General features: G+C 39.1%; 1 protein-coding gene across 1 annotated transcript in view; it reads left to right on the top strand.

Moving 5' to 3' along the window:
- The window catches only part of cs (citrate synthase), a 44001-nt gene that overhangs the window by 12053 nt on the left and 7617 nt on the right, over positions 1-24331 (top strand). Inside the window, exons 2-9 of the mRNA XM_057829745.1 lie at positions 4228-4278; positions 9164-9271; positions 13050-13115; positions 14068-14199; positions 14566-14754; positions 23303-23502; positions 23769-23898; positions 23994-24095. Of these exons, the coding sequence (XP_057685728.1) occupies positions 4228-4278; positions 9164-9271; positions 13050-13115; positions 14068-14199; positions 14566-14754; positions 23303-23502; positions 23769-23898; positions 23994-24095 (978 nt within the window). The remainder of the gene's footprint in view (positions 1-4227; positions 4279-9163; positions 9272-13049; positions 13116-14067; positions 14200-14565; positions 14755-23302; positions 23503-23768; positions 23899-23993; positions 24096-24331) is intronic.

Raw genomic sequence — 24331 nt, 5'->3', positions numbered from 1 at the left:
TCCTTTGCAAAACAATAGGGCCTTCGCACGTCTAGTGCTCGGGCCCTAACTATTGGGAAAAAAATCAAAATGCTCTCTGGTATTGTTCAGGGGGCCGGACCGAATGTGGAGGTGGGCCGTAGTTTGGGGACCGCTGCTCTAGAACCTGAATATACCTTTCTGCAGTGACAGTGCCTTTTTTTAGACGTGCAGTCTACTCATGCCACACGCACTCATGTAACCCCATTTTATCGCAGAAATATAGACCTGAGCGCTGATAACTTGCGTTGTTTATGTCCTTTTTAGTCTAAATGACATTACTTACCAGCTTTCCATAAAAAACTTTAATCGTTATTTGTCTGATGGAACAGTTTTCCACTTTGCCACACTCAATTTTAATAAACTGGAGAAAACACCTGCACTTCTCGGTCTTGTTTAGAAATGGGTTCTTGCTTCCACTGTAGAGCTTCTGCTAGCAACCACTGATGACACGGTGGATTCTGTTCACTGACAATGGTTTGTGGAACTATTGCTGATCCCATTATATGATTTCCTCTACTGTTTGTGGTGCAGTGCAGTTTATGGGCCCCCCTGTTCACATGCTTTTGTGTTTTTCAAGAATTTTTTAGATTTGTTGACACCGTGAGTTTGAAAATCAACATATTTTTCCCCAAAATATTTTTTCTTGGTTTAAAATTTTAACTGTCATCTATGTTGAAATCTGGCACTTTCACATCGCTTCAGTTTTTATTCACAACTGGTATAGCGCCCTACTTTTTGGGAATTTGTTTTTTACACTCCAGGTGAGGTAAATCGTCAAGCTCAACACATGTAACAAAGAAAATTACACTTTGGGCACTAAAATAAAAAAAATATTTCATTTATAAATCACTTGCTACCGTAATGGCATACAATTTTAGACTGCATTTTATAAAAACTAACAAATAGTTTAAACATGATCAAATTGAAAAATGAAAAAAAAATCCTGAAAAGAGTGGAGATTGAAATATGAAAATAACTCGTGATCCTTTTTTTTTTTTTTTTTTTTTTCTTTCCCCCAGATGGCCCAGATTTTCCAGGCTATGTAAACTATTGATTAGGCTTATCCGGGGAGTTTATGTGGTGGGAGCACTTTGGTCATTAATGGCTCTTTATCTTAATAACTTGGGTGTCTTGTTTGTTTTGTTTTTTTTGTCAAAATGATCATGGCTCTGCAGTTGTTTAGGAAAGAATTCTGAGAATATATCAGTCCAGTTAGTGAAATAATCTGTTTTTGCTGTAAAGAGAAACAAGTTGCTGCAGCCCATTATGATTTGGAGTGGCCATTATCGATATATTGGTCAGAAAATTGATATATGATATTCTACTAGACAACATTTAAAACGAAAAGCAAGATATTTTAAAATCGAAAAAAATGCTGTTTATTGAGTCATTTATTAAACAGCACCACATTTTCTATGTAACATTGCTGTAAAATTTAAATTTACTGCAAATTTTTTACCTGCACATATAGAGAGAACAAACCACAATTGCTGATATCTCTGAGATATCATGATGAATGGCACACTTAATTTCTTTAAAATTTTAAATCATTTAAAATCTTTAACAGTGCTATAGGTGTCAGCAGTTGAGCTTGGAGTAGAGCAATGACATAATTTTCTTCGTATTTGACCTTTGTTGCCACAAGCATTGGTTTGAACTAGAGCTGAAACGAATACTCGAGCAACTCGAGTAACTCGAGTTTAAAAACTGATCCGAGTAGTTTTATTCACCTCGAGTAATCGTTTATTTTGACAGCTCTAAGCATCACGTTTTGCTCGGACTACTTTTAATGCGGGACAACGCGCTGATGTCACGTGCGTAGAGGAAGAAGCAAAAAAAAAAAACTTACTGCAGCCGACAACCGCTACAAACGACGCCGACGTTGCTATATACTAGCCCGCACATGCTACATTAGTTGCAGCTAGCGTCTGGTAAGTCTCATAGAGATCACATGTATGTTGAACTAGATGCGCAATGACAGACTAGGCCGCGTCTGGGCAGCGTTAGCAAACAGCCGCCATCTTAAAGCAGTAGAGCGCTAAGCGCTAATAAAAAGCGCTAAGCGCTAATATATAAGGTTAACGTTACTGTCACTACTAGCTCATCTTACGTTAGCCCTGCGGAGGGCTAGGTTTTAATCAATTAAAACCACTTTCGATGCGTGGCTAACGTGTCTTACATACAGGCTTTAACATAACATAGCGTTGTGGAGTGATAAGGGTGTCAAATAAAAACTCAATAATGCTAACTATCAATTTTAGCTCAGTAGTCATTGCTGGATAAAACACCAAGTAGCACTAGTCCCTAATGTGCTCCAATACAGCCTGTATCATACATTTATTTTGAACAGTGCAAAAACTCAAAATCCTATCAGGACCTTAACTAGAACTTAAAAATGGCTTGACACAAATAGAAATTCAATTGAAAAACGTGGGGGAAAATCCTAACTTTTAAGTGATGTGTGTTATCAAGCGTAAAGGCATTTTTAGGTGTGTGTATATATATATACATACTGGACTGTCTCAGGAAATTAGAATACACAATATTCTAATTTTTTGAGACAGTCCTCACAAAATACACAGGACTGTCTCAAAAAATTAGAATATTGTGTATTCTAATTTTCTGAGACAGTCCAGTATATATATATATATAGTAAATAAGATCTAAAGGTTTTTTGAGTGAAAGCAGTGAATTAGTCTTTTTTTTTTTTTAAATTCTAGTTACATCTGAGATGCAATTGTTCGCTGTTTTCAACAATATACATAAAAAATAAAGACATTGATTGACTGAAAATGATAAAATGTCTTGTTTTCTCATGTAAATCTATAATTGCTCTTCACCTAAAAATATATTTGTTTTATCCGATTACTCGATTAATCGATAGAATTTTCAGTCGATTACTCGATTACTAAAATATTCGATAGCTGCAGCCCTAGTTTGAACACTTCCACCATCTGCTTCAGCATTCGAGATGTCTGACTCAGTCACATTCTTCCTCACTATAAAAACATATTAAAAATATTAGCTACTTAATAGCTTTTGAGTTGAAGTCCTGATTTTTTTGTGTTGGAAGTATTGAGTGCATTTTAAAAATGTGAATCGAATATATGCAATTCAAAAATGCAATTATCGCAGATTTTTAATGTTTTTAATATATCTTGGAAGCTATTCAAACAACTTATATAAATTTTTGTATCAAAATGGCAGTAATAATAGTTTGTGTCTTAAATTAGATGGAAAGTGGTTCTCAAATAATATATAAAATCAGTAGATAATCAGTAGATAATGTTTGATAATTTCTATCCAATTTATGGTGCTGGTTTATTTGATATTATTCAACAAACGTAATCAAAATAATACATGTAAATTATAAAAATCATTTACATTGCAAGACTTTCTTACCTCAGGTGATAAAAACGAAGCAGTGATGGCAGGTTGTTGCTAAAGAAATCCGGTGATCCAGCTGCAAGTGCCTGTGCATATTCATTGTCTCTCCAGTGAACCTTATTTTTGTTAGACAGTTCATGTTCAGCTTACTTCCTTACTGACTGGTGTAAAATCTAATGTGTGTCCAGTACACACGTGTGTAGGAATATTTTTCTCTCTTTTTTTTCCTCCACCATTCTCCCTCAACTTTTTTTTCTTTCCTCTTGTAGCTTCCTCTCTTGTCTAATTGAGTTCCATGCACTTTACATTCGCTGCCACTCTAGAGCGCCCCTATTGGACTGCCAAGGAACCTACCAGTTGTAATACAAATTGAAAATAGACTTCCCAGAGGTAGACTTTGTTTATGCATCTAGGAAAAGCCTGTCCAGTGGAATTAAGATTATTTATTCATGAGAATTGGGTGGAAGAGACAAGTTATTAATTTACATGCCTTATTGATTGTTTTATTGACATTGTGGAGCACAGTAAAAGCTGCATGCTTTGTTGTATGAGACGATGTTGAGTACTTTGAACTACCTGCAAGTTTTGTTTGATTAGCGTTTTGATTTTTATGAATGATTTTGTCAGCAATAATTTTTTAACTGCACTTTGCATTTTTTAAAGTACTCTTCAAATAAAACTCAGTAGATTTGGCTGATGATGGGTTAGCTTGACGTGTAAATAAACATGGGTGTAAAAAAGGTTTTATGTTTAGCTTGTTTCCAACTTTTATTTGACAGTGAATCCCAGTTGTAAAATTAATTATTTCTCTGTGCCTAGAATGCCACCTACTTCATTACAGCTGCCAGAAACGCCAGCGCTTCCACAACCGTAAGTTCTGTACTCCAGTTATCACGATTATAACTAGCTTTCTGCCATTTCACTGAATAGCATTGTATTTTTGTTTGTTAAATCTGTATTTCAAGGCTCTGCCTTTCTACAATACTCTACAGTTAAGTATTGTTATTAAGTCTTATAATAACACATAAGCCATCATTTAAAAATTCATGTAACTTAACATTTGTGTTTGTTCATATATTATTCCAAAAACTTGGTGGGCTGCCATTGGGCTGCAGTTTTCTGGTGGGAAACTGAACTGAACAATACTGGGGGGGTTATCATTGCGATTTTTGGGGGTTTTGCCAATATATTGCGATATTAAAGCAAGAAGTTTCACCAGATAACTCGAATACCTATGTTTGGTATAGGCGTGAACAGTATTAGAAAAAATTAACATTGTGATCTATATTAACAATGCTCCACACTTTTTGCATTGGTTGCTCCTAACTTTTTTCTCAAGGTGCATCAGCACAAAGTGTAGGTGCACCTAAGCCTGTCAGGAAATGCAATAAGTCGCATGGTAAATAAAAATGAGGGCGGTAATTTTCCCGGCTGCGATTTATCGCCGCGTGCGTGCGTACATACATTTGTACTTGCGTGTGCTGTGTGCACTAGGCACACGTGCATGTTGATTGCATGGGTTTTAATTGGTAGACAACAAGAATGACATTGGATTTTCTCATCTATTTCATATTCTGCACCTAACTAGCTTTAAAATGACTATGCATGCATTGTGTGTGTGTTTTTTTTAAAATATTTATACATTTTTATATAGTTTGTTTTACTTAATAAGTTTATTGCATTTGAATCGGTTATTTATTCAGAGGTATTGTCACTATATTCGTGGTTGAATAGGTTGGTAAAAAAACAGGCAATAATATCTCATATCGGCAATAATTATGAAACAATATATCGCCTACTAAAACTTATCTCGACAGGCATAGGCGCACCCACATATTTCATTGCATCACCTTTAACACCATACTTTTAATCACTCTCCACTTTGCGATGGCGATCTTTAAACGATATATTGTGCAGGCCTACTGCCAAAATGTATTAGTCTTGATAAGGTTGCATGACAGTGTACAAAATTAGTTTTAATTGTTAAAGAATTCTAGCGTTGCACCAACTACAACTGTCTACACTGATTGCAATTCTTTCAGGTAGCATTGCTCTGCTCAGGAAAACACTATTTTGATACTGATCTTGGCAGCGCAGGCGATCAGTCTTTAGGTTAAACAGGCATGAAAATCTCTCACTTTTCGGCGAAATTCGCCGTTTTGAAGTCAAAAAGGGCGACCTACGTGAATTGCGTAGATCCGAGGAGAAATTCTTTTTGGGAGGGGGGGGGGGGGGTCGGGAGGTTTTATTTAATTATTATTATTATCATCATGTGATTAACTTAGTACGTAAACTGAGCACTTAAGAACACAGTCAGCAAATCCTTCTAGATGCTTCGCTGACGAGAACCAATCATCGGCCCAAGCTGCGTTCCATTATTCCAAACGCGCGCACTCCTTACGCGTGTACATGGAGTGCTCAGAGAGCCTTCGGTTGCATTGCAAAGCTGCGAAAACAAAAAGCAGGCCTTATCCACATCGGGGCAGACCAGAGCGCAGCATACACACTTGCCTGTATTTGCCAGCAGATTGAATTTGGTGAGTAATGGTTTCAATCGCTTTCACGTTTTGCGATATAAAAAAGTTACTGCCATTCGTTGCAGCTTGCGTTGAACACTGCCAGAGCTAGCCAAATCTCCCATTAAATTGGCGTCAAGCTTGTGTATTTAACGGTAATATAAACGAAGAAACACACTGTTGAGTCAAATTAAGCGGCATTCTCTCGGATGGAGGGGGCGCCTCACGTCGCTCCCGTCGTCCGCTGGAGACGCGTTATTTTCGGCTTGGATTTGAGCTGACGGCCGGTGTCGGCACAACAGCGGCCCGACGAGTGGTGGGAATGAGTCCTGCTTCTTAAAGCTTTTCAGAAATACAGGGATCCCTCGTTTTTCGCGGTTAATGGGGACCAGAACCTGCCGCAATAAGTGAAAACCGCGAAGTAGCGCCCCAACCCCCCGCCCCCCAATTTTTTTGTGCGTGTTCAATGCATTTATTCAGATTTTACATTGGAAAAAAGATACATATATATAAGACATGTTTTTTCACTTTTTTCACCAAAGTATCATTTATAAATGGTTTTCAAGCACTTCAAAATGTAAGAATTATGATAACTTTTAAACATGTTACTGCCCCACCGAATTATTTTTAAACAAAAATAAAGTAGTTAGAAAATGCTTGGCTTTATTAAAAGCTTCATAGTGAGTCTACTCAAACCCTCTCAGGCTTTGGTAAACAGTGATTGGCACATGTGCAAAATTTTTCTTTTTATATATATTTTTTTGTTTGAAGCAACTTATTTGATTGAATAATAAAGACACAAATCCTAGCCAAAATGTGGCCCAAACGCAAAACATTACTTAAATGGAAAAATTTGTTTCAATCAAGAAAAATAGTTTTCAAATGCTTTTTTGTCTCAAATTTATTATTGCAATCAAAAACATTTTTATTGAAGCTACTTTTTGGGATTAAAAGTATATACTGTATTTTGATTGAAGCAACTTTGTTTTTGATAGAAGTAACTTTGTTTTTTGATTGAATAATAAAAACACAAATCTAACTCCATCGTAGAGCAGGGCAGTAAACCGAAAATTTACCGTTACCGAAATTCTTCACGATGACCGACGTAATTTTGACCATGTCGGTAAATTCGGTAATTTAATAAAAGAAGAAAATATAGTCTTTGCATCCCGCTTTGACTCTGTGTTGTTCGGCTATGTTCATTCCCCTTTAAGAAAGCAGACAGTGCGCTTACGTTTGGAGTCACATGGTTTTCAGGAAGCCAATCAAACAGAAGCCCGGTAGGCTAACGCTAGCGGCTAACGCTAGCGGCTAATGCTACAAGTAAACGGGATGAAGTCGGGCTTAAGTTAGCTTCGCCAAACTTTCACCAGACATTAGGTAAACTCTTGACGGGTTCCAGATAGGGATGGAAAAACCGAGGCTTTCTGAAACAATGAACCACTTTTAAGACAATTGCCCTAAATTGAATCACTGTTTGACACACTGCAAGAGCCCCATCTACTGGATAAACAGTGCACGTTTCTTTTTAAAAGTAAAGTTGACAAATTGCCTCAGCATTACATATCTTCAATAGAATTAAGTGGATGTCGTCTATTTCAACCAGGAGATCGTGTCGTTATTAAGTGTGATTTACACAATTAAAGTTGACCTCTTTAAGCCTGTGTCATCGCTTTTGTCTGTGAAGATGTGTTCAAAGCAGTATTTGTAATACACGACAGTGCTAGTCTTGTAAGTGGCTCGGCTCGTCCTAGATGACGGGGAGTAACTATGTATTGTTTATTTTTTTGTAAAAATTACAGTACAGTAAGCACAGTGCTTGGGAACAGGAATATTATTTATTGCATACTGTAAGGATTTCCAAAATCATAAGATGTAAATAATTGAGCCGAATAAAAGAAAGGAAAGGTTTGTGAAACATTTTATTTTTTAATTAAGTATAATTTCTGTGGGGCGGGTGGATGTGTCGTATTTGTATCTATTCTAAATATCTAAACGTATGCCACTATCTAGTGAATAACAATGCGGAATGAATTTAATGAAATTCAAGTGATGATATTTTTTCAAGTCATACAAGCTGTTATAAATGTTCACACAAGAATTCTTATTGTTTACAAGATTTTTTTTTATTACTTAATGTTTAGACTGCATGTGCAATTGTTAAATTGAAAGCTGGTAAATAAATTTAATGAGAAACTGTTAATTTGTATTCCATGCATTGATTCAAATTTTCAAATAATATAACAGTTTGCTTGGGCGAATTTATCGTCATTTATCGGTATCGAGGTAAATCTGCTCAATTTATCGTGATACGTACTTAAGGCCATATCGCCCAGCCCTACTCCATCGTTATTGAGTGAGAAAGAAATTAAGAAAGCTTTAAAACTAAAAGCCACCGGGGAGTCTGTTTGTTTTTTTAAATATTTATATTTCATTACATGGACATGCGTCGTAGGGAAGGGAGATTGAGGGATAAAAAAAGGCGTTAGATGAGGCTGCTAAAGGCAGTGGATACCTCATCAGCTGGGTGAATAGCAGACCTGGTAAGAACAAGTTTGCAAGGATAGTCAGGTATTAAATCCAATTATAAACACAATTACAATGTTATTTTTCTACAAGATTTTTATGTCATTGCTTTATTAATCATTAGGTGCTAGAGTTGTTAAGTATGGATAATAATGAAATAATAGTTTTAAGAAAACTGTGCTGTTGGTGGCTCAGTGACCATCTGATGTGGTTTGTTCTCAGATGAACAAGTTGAGGAAGGAAGTTTTGATGCAGAGGTTGAAGGAAGAAAAGAGGCAGACTGACTGAGTCACAGCCAGAAAGTCTTAATGACAGTTTTGATTTCTATTCACTGTTGCCCCCTCCCAATCAAAGTATGTCACAGTCGCAGCCAATTATTATCTAAAGCTGGTTAAAATTGAAGTTATGTTGTTTTAAGGTGTATTAAATACTTGTTCATGTGCCCCTTTTGATCTACGAGCACCAACCCCTCCACCGGTCTCCGCATGGCCCTGCTGAAACACAGTGTGGGTCGACAGAGCTCAATATTTTGTTGGGGTGTACAATACAGTGTACTGGAATATATTTCCTCCACACCCTTCTCACCTTTTTAACCCCTGACCCATTTTCATGCCTGGTTAAATGTGGGCAAGAAGTGCGTTTTGTGAACCTCTGGTCATATTTAAGTATGTTGATTTTAAGGTGTGTTGATTTTTATCCTTTTCAAAATACAGAATCTCAAGGACGTTTTGTCAGACCTCATCCCTAAAGAACAGAGCAGGATCAAGAACTTTAAGCAGCAATATGGCAAAACAAACATCGGACAGATTACTGTGGACATGGTGAGTTGGCCTTAAACTAGTCATTTCCTTTATTTCCATCTGGAGTTTAATAAAATATATTCAATGTTGTTTTTATGTGGAAGAAAAGAACACCACATATGGGTAGTCCTCGGGTTACGACGTACCCGACTTGCACGATTTCGACTTAACTTTTTTTTAGTCCCGTTAACAGTACCGAGTTCTTGCTATGTCAGGATCCCCTCCTCCCCCAGCAGAGTCGCTGCCATCTTGCAATTCCTGGTGACGTCAGGTCACACTTCCTTGTTCTCACACTGCTGCTCCTCCCCCTCCCACCCGGCGCGTACTCCACTTGCGAGTCACGATGTGTTTTTTCCTTAGTTCGGACAGCGGCCTCGAGTTACGAGAAGGGACGCTGGCGACCTGAATGGCCATGATATCTACCTTTTCTCGCCTCCCTACTCTTTCGTACAGCGCCCTTTTCTCTCAGCAAGGTGACTCACTCGCGAGGAAAGCCTGAATAGTTTTATTTTTTTTAAACGCAAATAGTCTGTAAATATAACAGCATTAAACACAACGTACCTCACAGTGTCTTATTTTTTTATCTTATTAATATGACGTATAATACATGTTTTTGGACAGTTATTTTGAGGTTCATTAGGTATCTTGTGGTTTAATTCCGACTTACGCTGAATTTCAAGTTACATCGCCAGCCTAGGAACGTAACTAATTGGTAACTCGTGGACTACCTGTATTAGGAGATCTACAACTCATTTAGCTTTTTTTACAGTGCATCTCAGGCTCCGTTTACACTAGGACGGATAATGGCCTCAAACGTGTAATTAGTTGGACCATACGGCATGTCGGCTACTAGAGCTGGGAATCTTGGGCACCTAACGATTCGATTACGATTACGATTCGGAGGCTTCGATTCGATTATAAAACGATTATTGATGCACCCCACTCCTTTTTAATTTGTTTTGTACATTAGTTCCAAAATTGTTCAAAAATCCTCTCAGGCTAAACCAAACTACTATTTCAGTATCAAGTTAACATATAGCAGTAAACAAATATGCAAAAATAACAGTAAATAAAAAAACTCCAGTCCCCATTCTATATCAGCAGCATTAAACTACTTTCAATTAATTTAATGTTGTGAATCAACCGTTAAAGTTGTTAAAATTGCTCCTGTTATTCCATAATTTCTCTTTTGTCTACTTTCAACATGTAAAAGTTTTAAAACTATTTTAGAGATAGATTCAAGTCAATATTTTACCGATTTAGGAGTATTTTAGATAAAAAGTTAATTAGGTTCGCTTGGAAGGTTCGCAACAACAGCCTTGCAGGGAAGTGTACTGCTTTAAGATGGCGGCCGTTACTAACGCCCGCTTCTAGTTTTTTGTAGATGTGCTGGTAACGATACCGAAGCTATAATGCATCTAGTCCTATATGAATGATATCTACCATAACATAATGTGGCTTGTAGCAGCTTTTCGGCAGCAGTCAGGTATGTTGTTGGTTTTTTTTATTTTTATCTCGTGGCATGAGTTGAGCTAGAGCCGTGAGTTGAGCATTGGCGTTACCCGAGGGGCCGGGTAATGAGAAGCATGATGTTTAGCTACTCTCGCTCCGTCCCTAATTGCGTACCGAAGACCGCGCGGCGCGCTGAGTGTGTCATACTTCTGCTTTACTTGGCATATTTCAATAATCGGAATTTGGATGTTTGTGAATCGTTCTCGAATCTTCCACGGCCGAATCGCGAATAATCTAAGAATCGGAAATTTTGCACACCTCTATCGGCTACACTAGTATTCCTATTATCCGGATTAGTTGTTAGACGGATAATGTAGGCGGGTAATATTATCTGCTGCTTAATATGGACTGCTGTCTCTGTACAGCAATCGGATACTAAGTAAGTGACTTCATGCAGTCGCCATTTTTAGTGTGCCATGACGGTATTGTAAACAAAGGAAGCGGACGGTCATGACGTGGCATTCCTGCTCCCCTTTTCCAAACATTTTTCTTGAACCTTCAAACTACGTGTCAATAATATGCTTCAATTCAGTGCCCATTTGTGGTCCTCACATCACGGATGACACGGAAATGAGCGTTTTTTAAAAATTTTTTTACAGAGTTCGTCTCCCGCGTAGTCTCCGATCAGCCAGCTGCGGGGCTGGCCCCTCCCATCTCAATGCCGACCGAACATGAGTATATAAAAATGCGTAGAGGAAAATTAAACCCTGAAAAGTGACCAGCGTGGTATCCATAGTCAAAGAGGTGCGCGATCAGTTTTTTTCCATGACATTTCTGCCTGTCAAAACTGCCGCCACTTCCAGGATCGCCAGTGTTATGCACAAGCACACCTTGTTGCGGCTTCCAGGAAATATACACAGCGCCACACCATATGCCTCTATTTGTGTGGTGAAGTGGTGAGAGCGCAACTGAGCATCGATTGTAACATCCCAAGTAACGATGTCAGGCTTTCGTTGTTTTCTGAAGATTATTTCAATCACAACTCGGCGACTGCTCGTAAGAGCAGAGCGTGCTTTCCCTTTACCCTCGTTCCTGCGTGATGTGTTCAATTGCGTTCACGAAAAAAAAAACTGATCACAAAATAATGACAGTCCACAAGGTATAGTAATTTTAAAATTTGCCGCCGGCGAGTAATGAGTTTCCGGTTCAGAGGCAAACCGTGTGGGCGATGATGTAACATATGAGGATGCTCCTTTCACCGCATACGTAGTTTGCGCAAATGCTGGCGTACCTTGCAGAAGTGGGATGGCCTTAAACGCACCTTGAACGTAAGTGTGGACAGGTATAAGAATAGTCGGCAAAATACTCTGGAGAAAATGATCTGTTTTAGTGTAGACGTAGCCTTATTTATTTTCCACTGATAATGCAATAAACCTGTGCACTGTTCACACACCTGTCATTGTTCCTAAGAGATTCAACCTTCAGTCGTGTATCCTATTACTCCCCAAGAAAAAGAATGTCTGTAATCTCCCCAAGCACCCACTCACAATGTAAAATATCTTAATTGTTACTTTTTATGGACTATAAGGCGCACCTGACCACAAGCTGCACTAACCAAATTTTACAAGAAAATTATTTGTTCATATTTAAACCCTAGGTAACCACGTTGCTTCATGGGTTATTTATACCAAAAGACATGCTGTTCATCTAAAGTAACTTGTTCTGCCACAGCATCATGGGCTTGACATAAAGCAAATTGTCCAGAAAGCGCAACTGTAAATGAAGTGTAGTGCAGATTAGTTAGCCCACTTAATTTGTCTTTGCCATCCTTTTACTGTGTCACTTATCAATCGGGTCATGTTGCTAAGGTCACAAATAAAGTGATTTGCTCCCTCTGTGCCAGCCAATAACTCGGGTACATTTTTTTTTTTTTTTTTTGGTGGGGGTGATAAATCACTAGTGGACTTGACAACATGAAACAGCGCACCAGCAAGGCATAGCCAAAACATGAACTTTGGTATTGGAAAAGTACTTGTCCAGTGCGTGATGACTCACATTTCCATTCATGCACTGGCAAGAAACGCTGAATTGGGAAACTTCTTTTGTGACTGTGACAGGATGTGGCTTTAGACTTGCACAAATATTCAAGAGCAGCAGGTTAGTTCACTTTTGGTACTGCTCACATTCTTTTTTCATTTGCAGATATCTTAGAATTACTAGTTAGCTAGGCAATATTATTTAATGGTAAATAGATTTTTTAGGGATGGAGTGTGAGGAAAGAACTTTTTGTGATTTAAAAAAAAAAAAAAAAAAAAAAATTTATGTGTATTTGTGTTTTCTTGCCCAGGTGTATGGCGGTATGAGGGGAATGAAGGGTCTGGTTTATGAGACCTCTGTGTTGGATCCTGATGAGGTCAGTGCTAAATAGTGTTGAGCATACTTTGCCCTCTTACAGCCTATTTCACCTATGTTTCCCACTTTATAGTGCATTCATTCAATTCATTGTCTGCCATTGACAGATCTAGACGTAAAATCCATTTTGATTGGGACAGGCTGGCAGCCCTCGTGGGCAAAATGGATTCGACATCTAGCGCCGTCAGTGCCACTAAAACATGAGCATTCACAGCCCCTCTCCCCAGTCTCAATGAATTGCACATCTATCGGTGTCATTGGCAGGCAATCATTTAATTTTAAATATATATATACATTTTTTTAAATTAAAAAAAACAAACAAAAAAGGACAAATAATAATTTCATGTTGTTTTTATTTAATAGCTTGACTAAAAAATATAAAACTGCTAACATTCTCTTTATTTAAATATATATGTGTGTGTGTATTTTTATTTTTTTTTTTTTAATAGAATTTTCAAAATGTTTTTATTATTCTGTTACTTACCCTCTTTAGAGTATCATTGGGGTCCATAACCGTAGTGTATTTGTATTTATTCATTTTAATTTCATCAACATTTTTTCAATTGTATTTTATTTAGTCAGTAAAAAAATCATTTTCTGTACTGCTTATCCTCACATGGGTCCTGGGGGTCCTGGAGCCTATTCCAGCTAACAATGGGCGGGTACAACCTGAACTGGTAGCCAGCACATATAGACAACCTTTCACACTCAAAATAAAGTTTTCTACTATTTCTTGTATATTTGGTCAATCTACGCATGTCAGAATTTGGTCCTACCGGAAATTATGCCTGAGTGTCAATGAAAACAGTGCAACCATAATTTTAATCCAAACATTGATCATGATTGAAATGTTGTTCATATAAACATAGGCAATGGCCGTAAATTTCCAAAGATTTTGAAATGTAAAAAAAAAAAAAAGTCAGTGTTGCTTGACTTTCTCTAGTTGTTCACAGGGCATTCGCTTCCGAGGCTATAGCATCCCAGAGTGTCAGACGTTGTTGCCCAAAGCGGAAGGGGGTGAAGAGCCGCTGCCCGAGGGCCTCTTCTGGCTGCTGGTCACGGGACAGGTGCCCACAGAGGAGCAGGTGAGAGTCACAGCATGGCATGGAAATTCTTTCGTGTTACATTTCGTCTTCCCAAGACAAAATGGGTAATGATCAGAATCTAAACAGTTTTGAGGCAGTGGAAATGCATTAATCATGGGCCTTTCAGGTGACCAGACAGCAGACAGTCAAAACTAGAGCACAAATAACACGTTAGGATCTATAGGGTATGACTACATGCTTATTGCTGAGGAGAAAGTATGTTTTATTGTCCTTATCTCTGAATAAATGAGCAAAGCAGACTGATAAGCCTAAAAGATAAAAAAAAAAAGCTGTCAGTCAGTTCAGTCAAGAAAGACTGATGTGCCCAGAACGAGTACATAATGCTGCACGCTCCTTTTTTGGCAGGTGAACTGGGTGTCCAAAGAGTGGGCTAAGAGAGCAGCGCTTCCCTCGCACGTGGTCACCATGTTGGACAACTTCCCGACCAATCTGCACCCCATGTCTCAATTCAGCGCCGCCATCACAGCCCTTAACAGCGAAAGCAGTTTCGCCCGCGCCTACTCCGAGGGTGTGCACAAGTCAAAGTACTGGGAGGTGAATTGTCATGCTTAAATTGGCCTTCATGTACGCTTATACAGTGCCTTGCAAAAGTATTCGGCCCCCTTGAATCTTGCAACCTTTCGCCACATTTCAGGCTTCAAACATAAAGATGTGAAATTTAATTTTTTTGTCAAGAATCAACAACAAGTGGGACACAATCGTGAAGTGGAACAACATTTATTGGATAATTTAAACTTTTTTAACAAATAAAAAACTGAAAAGTGGGGCGTGCAATATTATTCGGCCCCTTTACTTTCAGTGCAGCAAACTCACTCCAGAAGTTCAGTGAGGATCTCTGAATGATCCAATGTTGTCCTAAATGACCGATGATGATAAATAGAATCCACCTGTGTGTAATCAAGTCTCCATATAAATGCACCTGCTCTGTGATCGTCTCAGGGTTCTGTTTAAAGGGCAGAGAGCATTATGAAAACCAAGGAACACACCAGGCAGGTCCGAGATACTGTTGTGGAGAAGTTTAAAGCTGGATTTGGATACAAAAAGATTTCCCAAGCTTTAAACATCTCAAGGAGCACTGTGCAAGCCATCATATTGAAATGGAAGGAGCATCAGACCACTGCAAATCTACCAAGACCCGGACGTCCTTCCAAACTTTCTTCTCAAACAAGGAGAAAACTGATCAGAGATGCAGCCAAGAGGCCCATGATCACTCTGGATGAACTGCAGAGATCTACAGCTGAGGTGGAAGAGTCTGTCCATAGGACACCAATCAGTCGTACACTGCACAAATCTGGCCTTTATGGAAGAGTGGCAAGAAGAAATCAATTTCTCAAAGATATCCATAAAAAGTCTCGTTTAAAGTTTGCCACAAGCCACCTGGGAGACACACCAAACATGTGGAAGAAGGTGCTCTGGTCAGATGAAACCAAAATTGAACTTTTTGGCCACAATGCAAAACAATATGTTTGGCGTAAAAGCAACACAGCTCATCACCCTGAACACACCATCCCCACTGTCAAACATGGTGGTGGCAGCATCATGGTTTGGGCCTGCTTTTCTTCAGCAGGGACAGGGAAGATGGTTAAAATTGACGGGAAGATGGATGCAGCCAAATACAGGAACATTCTGGAAGAAAACCTGTTGGTATCTGCACAAGACCTGAGACTGGGACGGAGATTTATCTTCCAACAGGACAATGATCCAAAACATAAAGCCAAATCTACAATGGAATGGTTCAAAAATAAACGTATCCAGGTGTTAGAATGGCCAAGTCAAAGTCCAGACCTGAATCCAATCGAGAATCTGTGAAAAGAGCTGAAGACTGCTGTTCACAAACACTCTCCATCCAACCTCACTGAGCTCGAGCTGTTTTGCAAGGAAGAATGGGCAAGAATGTCAGTCTCTCGATGTGCAAAACTGATAGAAACATACCCCAAGCGACTTGCAGCTGTAATTGGAGCAAAAGGTGGCGCTACAAAGTATTAACGCAAGGGGGCCGAATAATATTGCACGCCCCACTTTCTCAGTTTTTTATTTGTTGAAAAAGTTTAAATTATCCAATAAATTTTGTTCCACTTCACGATTGTGTCCCACTTGTTGTTGATTCTTGACATAACATTAAAATTTTATATCTTTATGTTTGAAGCCTGAAATGTGGCGAAAGGTTGCAAGGTTCAAGGGGGCCGAATACTTTTGCAAGGCACTGTATGTAGGATTCGTATGGGTCCTTGAAATCCTTAAAAATGCTTGGATTTTACTGTCGTGTTTTCAAGGTTTGCAAAATGCTTGAATTTTGCGAGAAGTCTTTGAAAATGCTTGGAAGTGTTATGCACACAATATTTCTCAGCACCCTGTCTAAATTTATAACTTATCAAATGGAGGAAAATAAAATGCTTGCTTCCTCGCTGCTACACGCTCGTTCTGAAGTTGCTTTCCCTTTCTGCTTCGCGTCGCATCGAGTACAGTGCATTTGAGCCCATGATGAGTAGTTTGGAGTTTAATGAAGCGAACAGTTTTCAAATAGTTTTGAAATGTATACATGTGAATTTGCTGTTGTTTAGTACAATACATTTATGGCATGCAAATTTGCTGTTGTTTAGTACAATACATTTATGGCACGACCACTTAGGCTTTTTGGCACATTTTTCCCACGACTTCCACAGCCCCTCTGCCTGTCACAGTTTATTCCGGCTGGGAGCCAGTTAGCGTTGCTTCATTGCTGCTAGGATTCGGCCTTCTTGCCTGGCTCTTGATCGACTGGCCCTGTTGCACAAGAAAAAAGCAAGTCTTATTTTAGGAGCGATTGAAATTGCCTTGTAAAAAGCTTTACTACTTTGCTGAAAGTTTTTTGTTGTTCAGAACTACAGTTAAACGTACATCGAAATCTCATTTAGTTTAGCATGTGGAGGCGTGAGACCCATTTTTCGAGTATCCCACATTTCCAAGAAAGCGCATTCATCAAGGTTTCATCGGCCTTGATGTGTGTGCTGCGTCCACTGAACAGAGTGATATGACTGGGCAGCACCTCTGCTATAGGACGCATTCAGTTTGCCACAAAACTCTGAGGCACCATGTTTTATTTCCGCGTGATCATTAAAAAATAAATAAATAAAAAAAACTTTTGGTTTGCTACATTAAAGTAGCAGGTGTGCCGAGACGTGGCTTTCTGTATTCCTTTTCTATACAGAAATCTTCATTTTAGCCTGGATTAAATTATATTTTATGAACACAATCGTATATCACGGTCTTGCAATTTTTTGCACTTTCAGTCACTCAAATAAATGAATAATAAATAAATAAATACAATACAATTAAAGTAAATCGAAGAAACTAGGCGATCAAACATTTTTAAAATGACGAGTATGATTAATTGTTTAAAGAATATAAAATAAAGAAAAAAATTAAGGAGATATGAGAACAACAAGAGGGGCAATCCAAGAAAAACTGATAAAATACTCAATGCAATACACTAATACAAAAACATGGTAAGTCAACTAGTCTTTCCAAAAAGTCAGTGTAAGTTTTTTCCAATATCGTTCAGCCCTAGTACGAACCCTGTACACTGCTGGCCAAAAGTATTTCTCCCATTTTACACAAAACTCCAAAAATGGACCGGACCCTTTGAAAAATCATATGATGCTTCTCTAATTTGGGGATTAACAGTACCTGTTACTTACCTTTGGCACATAACAGGTATTGGCAATAACTAAATCACACTTGCAGCCAGTTAAAATGTATTAAAGTTGACTTGTGTCCTTGTGTGTACCACATTGAGCATGGAGAAAGGAAAGAAGATCAACTGTCTGAGAACCCGAGAAGCAAAATTGTGAGGAAGCATGGGCAATGTCAAGGCTACAAGTCCATCTCCAAAGACCTGAATGTTCCTATGTCTACCGTGCACAGTGTCATTAATAAGTGTAAAGCCCATGGTACTGTGGCTAACCTCCCTAGAAGGGGACGGAAAAGAAAATTTCACAAGTGATTTCAACGAAAGATGGTGCGGATGGTGGACAAAGAACCTCAACTAACATCCAAACAAGTTCAAGCTGTCCTGCAGTCCGAGGGCACAACACTGTCAACCCGTACTATTCGTCGGTGTCTGAATGAAAGCGGACTCTATGGTAGGATACCCAGGAAGACCCCACTTATGACCCAGGGACATAAAAAAGCCAGGCTGGAGTTTGCCGAAACTTACCTGAGAAAAACGCTTTGGAAGAATGTTCCCTGGTTAGATGAGACAAAAGTAGAGCTTTTTGGAAAAAGGCATTAACAGTGTTTACAAGAGAAAAAAAACAGGTCTTCAAAGAAAAGAACACTGTCCCCACAGTCAAACATGGCGGAGGTTCCTTGATCTTTTGGGGTTGCTTTGCTACCTCTGGCACTGAACTGCTTGACCATGTGCAGGGCATTATGAAGTCTGAAGACTACCAACACATTTTGCAGCATAATGTAGGGCCCAGTGTGAGAAAGCTGGGTCTCTCTCAGTGGTCATGGGTCTTCCAGCAGGACAATGACCCAACACACACTTCCAAAAGCCCTAGAAAATGGTTTGAAAGCACTGGAGACTTCTAAAGTGGCCAGCAATGAGTGTAGACCTGAATCCCATAGAACACCTGTGGAGGGATCTGAAAATGGCAGTTTGGAGAAGGCACCCTTCAAATCTGAGACCTGGAGCAGTTGGCCAAAGAAGAATGGTCTAAAATTCCAGCATAGCATTGTAAGAAACTCATTGATGGATACCGGAAACGGTTGTTGGCAGTTATTTCGTCTAAAGGTTATGCTACCAAGTATTAGGCTGAGGGTGCCAATACTTTTGTCTGGCCCATTTTTAGAGTTTTATGTAAAATGATAATGTTCATTTTTTCCCCCCATTCTCTTTTGTGTTTTTTCATTGCAAGCAAAATAAATGAAGAAATTACTACCAGACAGTGACGTGCGGTAAGGTTCATGGTTGGTGAGGCACTGACTCCTTTAGTGTCAGATTTCCAAATATATAAACCAAAAAGGGTAGCTTATTCAATTGGCTACTGGTTATTTCATATCTCATCAGCATTCTTCACAAAACACGCGCACACGGTACATATTATCGATATGTGAAAGTGAGAAAATAACATGCATTTGCTCTACACCCTCAATGTGTTGGCCGTCGCAATTTTATAATTCATGCAACATAAATGAGAGTAAAGAGTGGTGTACAAAACCACAGAATTCAATTCTGACCTTTAGTGAAATATTCAGTTGTTTTTAAAACTTTTAATTCTGATACTTTAATCAATTTATTACAGATTGCTAAACAAAAAGTGTGAAAAGAAAAACAAAGGATATTTTATTTAAGTCCAAAATGTAGTTTTTAAATATTGTATTGTATTTTTCTTAGTCTAAGCTCTTTTTTTTTTTTTTCCCATAAGATTGAAATGAAAACTGTTTGTGGTCTTGCGCCTGTCCTTCACCACAAAAACCGCCGTTACTTTGGAAGGGCATAGGTTTGGTCTCAACATTCGTAGGGACGATATAACAGCATAACCTGCATGTAGGTACACTTTTTGCTGGGGACGGGACATTAATAAGACCAAACAGATTGGATGAAGGGGGCACAGGGCCACATTTCTCATGTATATGAACCTAATTAATTAATAGGCAAAAATGATCAATGCAAAATAAATCCTTATCTACTGATAATAACTTTTACGTGCATTGGTTCAGATGATACACTGTTCTATTCAAACCTTTATTTTCAAAAAATACTTAAGAAACACTTTGAAAACTTCCTGAATAAATGTCTGGTTTTTATTAGCAAACATAAACATAATGAAAATAATTCACTTAATAGTGGTAGGGTCAATTCTATCCTTACAAAATATGGAACTATTGAAAGATCTAAATTCTCTATATACAGTGCCTTGCAAAAGTATTCGGCCCCCTTGAATCTTGCAACCTTTCGCCACATTTCAGGCTTCAAACATAAAGATATGAAATTTAATTTTTTTGTCAAGAATCAACAACAAGTGGGACACAATCGTGAAGTGGAACATATATTGGATAATTTAAACTTTTTTAACACATAAAAAACTGAAAATTGGGGCGTGCAATATTATTCAGCCCCTTTACTTTCAGTGCAGCAAACTCATTCCAGAAGTTCAGTGAGGATCTATGAATGATCCAATGTTGTCCTAAATGACCGATGATGATAAATAGAATCCACCTGTGTGTAATCAAGTCTCCGTATAAATGCACCTGCTCTGTGATAGTCTCAGGGTTCTGTTTAAAGTGCAGAGAGCATTATGAAAACCAAGGAACACACCAGGCAGGTCCGAGATATTGTTGTGGAGAAGTTTAAAGCTGGATTTGGATACAAAAAGATTTCCCAAGCTTTAAACATCTCAAGGAGCACTGTGCAAGCCATCATATTGAAATGGAAGGAGCATCAGACCACTGCAAATCTACCAAGACCCGGCCGTCCTTCCAAACTTTCTTCTCAAACAAGGAGAAAACTGCTCAGAGATGCAGCCATGAGGCCCATGATCACTCTGGATGAACTGCAGAGATCTACAGCTGAGGTGGGAGAGTCTGTCCATAGGACAACAATCAGTCGTACACTGCACAAATCTGGACTTTATGGAAGAGTGGCAAGAAGAAAGCCAATTCTCAAAGATATCCATAAAAAGTCTCGTTTAAAGTTTGCCACAAGCCACCTGGGAGACACACCAAACATGTGGAAGAAGGTGCTCTGGTCAGATGAAACCAAAATTGAACTTTTTGGCCACAATGCAAAACGATATGTTTGGCGTAAAAGCAACACTGCTCATCACCCTGAACACACCATCCCCACTGTCAAACATGGTGGTGGCAGCATCATGGTTTGGGCCTGCTTTTCTTCAGCAGGGACAGGGAAGATGGTTAAAATTGACGGGAAGATGGATGCAGCCAAATACAGGAACATTCTGGAAGAAAACCTGTTGGTATCTGCACAAGACCTGAGACTGGGACGGAGATTTATCTTCCAACAGGACAATGATCCAAAACATAAAGCCAAATCTACATTGGAATGGTTAAAAAATAAACGTATCCAGGTGTTAGAATGGCCAAGTCAAAGTCCAGACCTGAATCCAATCGAGAATCTGTGGAAAGAGCTGAAGACTGCCGTTCACAAACACTCTCCATCCAACCTCACTGAGTTCGAGCTGTTTTGCAAGGAAGAATGGGCAAGATTGTCAGTCTCTTGATGTGCAGAACTGATAGAAACATACCCCAAGCGACTTGCAGCTGTAATTGGAGCGAAAGGTGGCGCTACAAAGTATTAACGCAAGGGGGCCGAATAATATTGCACGCCCCGCTTTTCAGTTTTTTATTTGTTAAAAAAGTTTAAATTATCCAATAAATTTTGTTCCACTTCACGATTGTGTCCCACTTGTTGTTGATTCTTGACAAAAAATTAAAATTTTATATCTTTATGTTTGAAGCCTGAAATGTGGCGAAAGGTTGCAAGGTTCAAGGGGGCCGAATACTTTTGCAAGGCACTGTAACTGAACATTATATCATGCAAAAAAGGTAAGGTTGCTTAAAAGTTGCTGGGGACAATTTTAGCATCCTGAAAAGTTGGTAGTGTTATGTCCCTACCGTCCCTATGCAAACCTACGCCCTTTTTGTAAAAGTCCTCCTTATTTTCCTTTACTTTAAAAAAATCTCTCTGCCTCAATGGAGAGGATTGCTTCAATTAGATCGTTCTGTGTTCTATTTGACAAGCCAGAAAACACAGTGGATGTGTCCAAATGTCTAGCTAACCTTTCATCTTTCTCAGCAAAACCATGTAATCGTTCTACATATATGCCACGTTTAGAAGAGCTTACACGCTCATCGTTACCACGAAATGTTAACTCCTGTTTAGCTAGGATGCAGGTTGCATTAATGAGGTCTTTCAAACTCTTTCGGTTTTCCTTTACCTTGGGCGTTGTGGATGCTACCGTTGAGCTTCCGCTGTTCGTCAAAGCCAAATTGATCCTTGAGCTTCCAAAAGTTTTTAAAGCAATCAGGCTTTAAATGTGAGTGGTCGAGCTCCCATGTTTGCTAAGGCTTAGTGGTAGTTTTTTAATGTCACAATATCTCGTGTTAGTCCAGACATTGGCACAAGTTGAGAAGAAAAGGCAGGGAAAGCAGCAAAGGCGATTTTTCGAAGGACAGCCACATAGCCAGTCTTTTCGGGTGTACCAGTCCGTTTGCAAAGCGCGAGTTATCTTCTGTCCCGTAGTTTGAAGCAAACCTTTTAGCTCCGGTGTTGTTAATCGCATCCACTTTTGACGGAAAGTCCAATTTCACGTACGCCCCCTTTCAGTGCGGCAGAGTACTATCTGCCACAACCTGTGCCTTTTCACTGCAGTTTTATTTCCCATCAGCAAAACTAAATGTGTCGCTAACAAACATTAAACTTTAAGGGTTAAAGACATTAGCCAGACGGTGGAAAATCAGGTCAGATAAACGTATCTGGAAACATTATAATGGTGACATGCAGATGTACGGCAACCAGCACGCTCCAATTCCATGTATCAACCCAGTTTGTTATGGATTGCGCAATCAGAGGTGAGGCTTTACTCGTTGCTGCCGCACCTCTCGTTTCATTTCCTTATTTGAACAGGAAATGGGCAAATTCAGCGATTTTGACTATAAAAAATGTTTGAAATGAGTCATACATTAAGAGCAATGGACAAATATTAATATAAATTTGATGCTATAATTATTTTTTTGTCATGATGACAGGTGAGGCTCTGCCTCACCTGCCTCCCCTGACCGCATGTCACTGCTACCAGAGCATTTGTAAGTGTGAAGATATTACTACCAGAGCATTTGTAAGTGCAATCATTTTCTGGGAGAAATTGCGCATTATCTGGCAGAATTGCAGGGGTGCTAATAGTTTTGGCCAGCAGTGTATATATTTTGTTTGAAACCAATTTGAAAAGGCCTCTGTCACAATAAATGATCTGTAACGCTCGTTTCTCCACTCAAATGCCTGAAAAAAGCCCATTCTGAAAAATCACTAAACCCAATGGTGAATAACTTTTGACTTTAAACTGGTCACTTGCTCTCTCAGTATGTCTACGAAGACTCCATGGACTTGATCGCCAAGCTGCCCTGCATTGCGGCCAAGATCTACCGCAACCTGTACCGAGAAGGGAGCAGCATCGGAGCCATCGACTCCAACTTGGACTGGTCTCACAATTTCACCAACATGCTGGGCTACACCGACGTCCAATTCACTGAGCTCATGAGACTCTACCTCACTATCCACAGGTAACACACACTGGCATTGGGACAAAGATGTCTTATATTTGACAGGAGTAAATAAGCAAAACAAATTAAATGCTGTCAACAAACTCTTCAGGGTTTTTATGCAAACATTTAAATGCAGTGAAGTCTATGTAATGTATATCCAAGGTATTCTGTCCATTTACTCAGCAATCAAAATACTGTCATGTCTACACATTTCCATTTTTATTTTGAAATGATACATAACTATTACATAATCAACGCGAGCTAACTTTGGTGTCACTTGACAGTGACCACGAAGGGGGCAATGTCAGTGCCCACACCAGCCACTTGGTGGGCAGTGCCCTCTCAGACCCTTACTTGTCCTTTAGCGCCGCTATGAACGGCCTGGCCGGTCCTCTTCACGGCCTCGCAAACCAGGTTGGTCGCTGACCGACATGCACTTAGCCAGGCCAATTTATTCAAGTTGTTTATACTCACGGTGTTGTCATCTGCTTCTTTTTTTTTGCTTCCAGGAGGTGCTGGTGTGGTTGACAGCACTGCAGAAGGAGCTCGGAGGTGAGGTTTCAGATGAAAGGATGAGGGATTACATCTGGAACACGCTTAAATCTGGAAGGGTAACTACCACCACTTGTTTTTGTATTATTTAAAGGGGTAGATAACCCCTAGTATAAATGATGTCTTTGGGAAAGACAGTAGGTCAAAGTTTTTGAGTAATCGTGAATTTTTTGAACTTTTGATGTTGGGGAAACTGATTAACAGCGAAAAACGAGGTATCACTGTACAGGAATTAGGTTTAAAAAATACAGGGTTTTTACGAACACGTTAAATACTTTGAGCAACCTTCTTTCAC

This window comes from Corythoichthys intestinalis, chromosome 2 (assembly GCF_030265065.1).
Source record: "Corythoichthys intestinalis isolate RoL2023-P3 chromosome 2, ASM3026506v1, whole genome shotgun sequence".
Classification (NCBI taxonomy): domain Eukaryota; kingdom Metazoa; phylum Chordata; class Actinopteri; order Syngnathiformes; family Syngnathidae; genus Corythoichthys; species Corythoichthys intestinalis.
This window is presented reverse-complemented; position numbering and strand designations above follow the sequence as displayed.